At 30.4% G+C, this 4,699-nt stretch overlaps 1 protein-coding gene across 1 annotated transcript; it reads right to left on the bottom strand.

Annotated features, from left to right (window-relative positions):
• Positions 1-736: 736 nt before the first annotated feature.
• On the bottom strand, positions 737-4,205 carry LOC123302166 (electron transfer flavoprotein subunit alpha, mitochondrial). The gene is made up of 3 exons (XM_044884994.1): positions 4,047-4,205; positions 3,196-3,978; positions 737-946 (listed from the first exon to the last, which is right to left on the bottom strand). Exons 1-3 carry the CDS (start codon positions 4,086-4,088, stop codon positions 770-772), a joined length of 1,002 nt encoding a protein of 333 aa, XP_044740929.1. The 5' UTR covers positions 4,089-4,205; the 3' UTR covers positions 737-769.
• Positions 4,206-4,699: the final 494 nt, after the last annotated feature.

The following is a 4,699-nucleotide window of genomic DNA, read 5'->3' as shown; positions in this document are numbered from 1 at the left end:
TTTTTCATTTGATTAAATGAGCAAAAAATGCACCATTTTAAAATTGGCATATCTTGGTCAATTTTGAAGCTAGGAAGTCGAAAAAAAAACCAAAACTTTCAATTTGATGCAAAATTTTTGTGTAACTTGTAAAAAACTGATTAAAACTTCCAATCAAAATGGGGGTTAAGCATCCCCCTGAATGACCGAGTTTTTGGTATGAAGTTTTTATAAGCTAATAAACAACTGTGGAAAATTTCAAAGATGAGACATTTTTTTCCTTTAGATATATATTTTCATTGTACTACTTATCTTACATCTAGGCATATAAATATCACTAGTATGACAGAGTACATGCGTTAAGCAATGCATCTAAGAAAGAGGTATTATAGGTGTTATATCAAATTGCAAAAATGATTTGTATCGTGGCTTATCTGTGGTAGTTCATCTATTCAACTAAGAAAACTCTCTCCAAGCGTCTTACAACTATCTCTCACTTAGATGCATTGCTTAACACATGCATTCTGTCATACTCGTGATATTTATATGCCTAGATGTAAATCAAACATTCTGTATAGTAACTAGCTTCTATGTTTAAAATGTTCCACCTTTGACAAAACTTAATACCCCCCCCCTTTTTTTTTTCTTCTTACTTCATATTGACATTTAATCTCCACCCTTTCCCCCTGATATTAACAAGTAATAAATAATATTATAAAAAATATTAATATATTTGATATACGATAATTATATTACAAAAAAAATAAAATAAAACATGCTAAAATAAAATTTATATTTTTTGATTGAGTTCAGGCACAGCTTTGAATAAATCAGCTACAAGGCCACAATCGGCTACTTGGAAAATAGGTGCTTCCGGATCTTTATTTATAGCAACAATAGTTTTACTATCTTTCATTCCAGCTAAATGTTGGATAGCACCTGAAATACCTACCGCGATGTATAGATCCTGCAAGAAAATAGAATTATTTAGAGGAAAAATTATCTAGAGGTAAAGTTTTTGAAGGTTCTGGTTAGCATGAGCGTCCTTACTTTTTGATGATTTCGATAATAAAGATAAGATAATTCTGCGCATCAAATTTGATGTTCTGAGTAGAAACACGATAAAAAGAAAGAATCTTAAAAATGACTTAACAAATAAACAAAAGGTAGACACTAACTCTGCTCTTTTAATATCGCTATGTCTTGACGAAAGCATTGACTTTACTAAATCTACACGTTTAGCTGTTTTTGCTTGATATTTTCCCAATAATCACGAAGTCGAATGTATAAAGCTTCATTAAAAATTCTTTTGAAAAAATGATACGTTGATACATAAATATTCGCCACCCCTGCTACAAAGAGTGATATTTTAACACTCTCTATTTGGTGTTTTTAACAGCCGTACGATTTTTTGTTGAAAAGACCAGATCGGTTTTATAATCAGTAATGAAAAGACCTCGCACAAATTAGATGTAATCTGCATTTCGGTCGAACTTTTTCAAATTTTGGCAAATGATAGTTTAAATCATTCTAAAGAAAAGTTCCCATAGTCACAAGTCATGAAAATGACAGGATTTCATGTTATAGCTAAATTAAAGTTGGAAAATGTACTTATTTGTATAATATATCCCTATGTGTGTATAGGCAAATATATATACAGATATGTATAACTACATGCATACGTGTGACGAAATTTAAAGAAGAAGCAGTGTTACATGTTCAGTGGATCAATAATATGAAGTGTTAAATTAAATTATAATAGTTTTTTTTAAATATAAATGAGTACATTTTTCAATTTTAATTTAGCGATAACTTCAAATCCTGCCATTTTCATGACTTATGACCATGAAAACTTTTATTCAGAATGACTTAAACTATCATTACCCAAAATTTGAAAAAGTTTGACCGAAATGCAGATTACATATAATTTGTGCGAAGGTCTTTTATATTGATGGAAATTTTTCAAAAAATATGAAAGATAAGAAAAAGTTAATATATAAAAATCGATCGAAAATTTTACGTTGGGCTGATATATTTTGTGTCTAAAATGCATAAATTGATTTTTTTTTTTTTCTGCGTATTTTTTATTTTTTAATCTACAGGTAATAAGCTAAAAATTGGCATAGCTGCACCTAAAACTTCAATAAATTTTACTTAATTTAATGGCAACCAATAATAATATGACAATGGTGCGCAAATTTTTGTAGCACAAACATTTTTTTAAGTAGCCCAAGTATATAAAAAACAAGTGAAAACAAACTTGAAAACAAATTGACTGAGCTAATTGTTGAAATACCATGTATAGACAGTGTTGATAACGCAATCGTTTTTTTTTGACATCACGTAAATAAAAAAAGATATCCACATTTTAAATATTGTAAGCTATAAAGTTTGCACCTAAATAGCGCCCTCGTGAGTAAACAGTGACGTTTACAAAAAAAATGTTTCAAACAAAAGTTGTTTATTTTTTATGAGAAACATTTTTTACATTTAATCTTTTGTTCTATCTCTAACGGTTTACAAGACGGATCTACGGACCCAAGACCCAATTGCCCTATATTACTCATTTACAAACTCGACCTCACTTTTTACATCCTGAGTACGCTATAAAAATTTCAGCTTGATATTTCTTTTCGTTTTTGGGTTATCGTGTTGACAGACAGACGGACAGACAACCGGAAATGGGCTAAGTGATTCTATGAACACCTATACCAAAATTTTTTTCGTAGCATCAATATTTTTAAGCGTTACAAACTTGGGACTAAACTTAATATAATATGTAGATTTCATATATTAATGGTATAAAAAGCATAATTCGGGGAAAAATAGCACAATCTAGCAGTCCTGTTTGATGGGATGGTTAAGGTTGAGATTGAGTTTCCAAGGAAAATACACAATTTTTGTTTTGGCTTCCAGAAATATACATTTTACTTTATCTACTCATGTAAAAAGTACAGCAAAGTATCAGATTTCTGTTTTTTAAAACCATATTTGATATAACTAAACCGATATTGAATTAATCCGGCTTAAACGATTGAATTGAATTTATCGGTTAATGTATCTACGTTTTTTCTAAAACACAATTTTCAAAATTTCATTACATTTGTATGAGTACTTTTCGAGTTATTTAATTTTACCTATCCCCTCTTTTTATATTTCAAAAACTACTTTTAAGCGAAAATATTATAAATAAAAAAAAAAAAAAAAAAAACTTACGGGTGCAACGATTTTTCCAGTTTGGCCGATTTGTAAATCATTTGGAACAAATCCAGCATCAACAGCTGCTCGAGAAGCACCAACAGCAGCGTCCAATTTATCAGCTAATTCATACAGCATTTTGAAGTTATCTCCAGATTTCATACCTCTTCCTCCACTAATAACTACTTTAGCACTAGTTAATTCTGGACGATCTGATTTACTTAATTCTTGTCCCACAAATTTAGTTAAACTATTTGTATAATCTCCAGCTGGAGCTGGTTCAGTTTTAGCTGAACCACCTTCAAGTGGCTCAGCAGGAAAAGCTGTAGCACGTACAGTTATAACTTTTATTGGATCTTTGGCTTTAATTGTTTGAAGTGCGTTACCCGCGTAAATTGTACGTAAAAATGTATCAGGTGATTTAACTTGAATGATTTCAGATATTGGCGAAACATCTAATTTAGCGGCAACTCTTGGTAATAAAGCTTTACCAAAAGCACTAGCGCCAGCCACAATATGAGTAAAATTAAATTGTTTTTGGGTGGCAACTAATAATGGAGTTAAACTTTCTGCGACGAATCCAGTGAATGCATCACTATCAGCCACAAGAACACGCGATACTCCTTTAGTCTTAGTTAAAATTTCAGCAACGGGGCCACATCCAGTTCCAGCAACTAATACTGATACATCACCACCAAGTTGCTTAGCAGCTCCAAGAGCATTCTGTGTAATAGCTGCCACATTTTTATTATTGTGTTCAACGACTACCAAAGTACTTTGAAATCGTGATAAATATAATGGCTATAAAATATTGATAAATTGTTACTTGGTCTAAATAAAAAATTAATTAATATCAAAATTGCACTCACTTGTGTAATTTTTGAAACATTTCGATTAATTGCAGAAAACATTTTCTTAATTAAAAATTCACTTTTATTGTAAAAATATCGTTTTGTCACTAGCTATTTTAATATTACGGTACTACTTTAGTTGACACCATATGATTATTATAAAATTAAAGTACAAATTCCAAAGGTTATTTATTCTCGTAGTTAAATATTTTCTCCCGATTACAACTGATACCAACCAAAGATTTATCAATCCACGCAACATCTGTGCCTGTAGTGCCAACTCACTGCTACACACATAGACTTTGTAAATGTTTAAAATAAACTGCTAATATACTGTTATAAATGTTGTAAAATAAACTGCTAATATATTGTAATCGTCTATTTTTTCGACAACCACGTATCTGTATTACCTAATATAGGGGGCAAAAACAAATTAATAGGGCTTTTCATTTACAAAATGATTCTTTTTTATTTCGGACTGTTTTCAATCAAATAGACATATCTTATATCTTCCATCCTCAAAAAGCGCTGCTTGAAAAAGATAAAATATACTTAACTTTCTTAGGTTGAATAGTTTTATGACAACTGTCTGAAACAAAAGCAAATCGATGAAAAGGTCTATTAAACCTTCTAGTGGCTCCAAGTGTATTAGAAAAACAAGTGAAAACAAA

Source organism: Chrysoperla carnea, chromosome X (assembly GCF_905475395.1).
Source record: "Chrysoperla carnea chromosome X, inChrCarn1.1, whole genome shotgun sequence".
In the NCBI taxonomy this organism is placed as follows: domain Eukaryota; kingdom Metazoa; phylum Arthropoda; class Insecta; order Neuroptera; family Chrysopidae; genus Chrysoperla; species Chrysoperla carnea.
Note: the sequence above shows the minus strand (reverse complement) of the source record. Positions and strands in the feature narration are given on the sequence as shown.

Coding starts and splice junctions, on each gene's coding strand:
- LOC123302166 (XM_044884994.1), bottom strand. CDS start 4,088: ATGTTTTCTGCAATTAATCGAAATGTTTCAAAAATTACACAA. Junction 3,979..4,046: donor ATGTTTCAAAAATTACACAA/GTGAGTGCAATT, acceptor AATATTTTATAG/CCATTATATTTATCACGATT. Junction 947..3,195: donor CTGGAAAAATCGTTGCACCC/GTAAGTTTTTTT, acceptor ATTTTCTTGCAG/GATCTATACATCGCGGTAGG.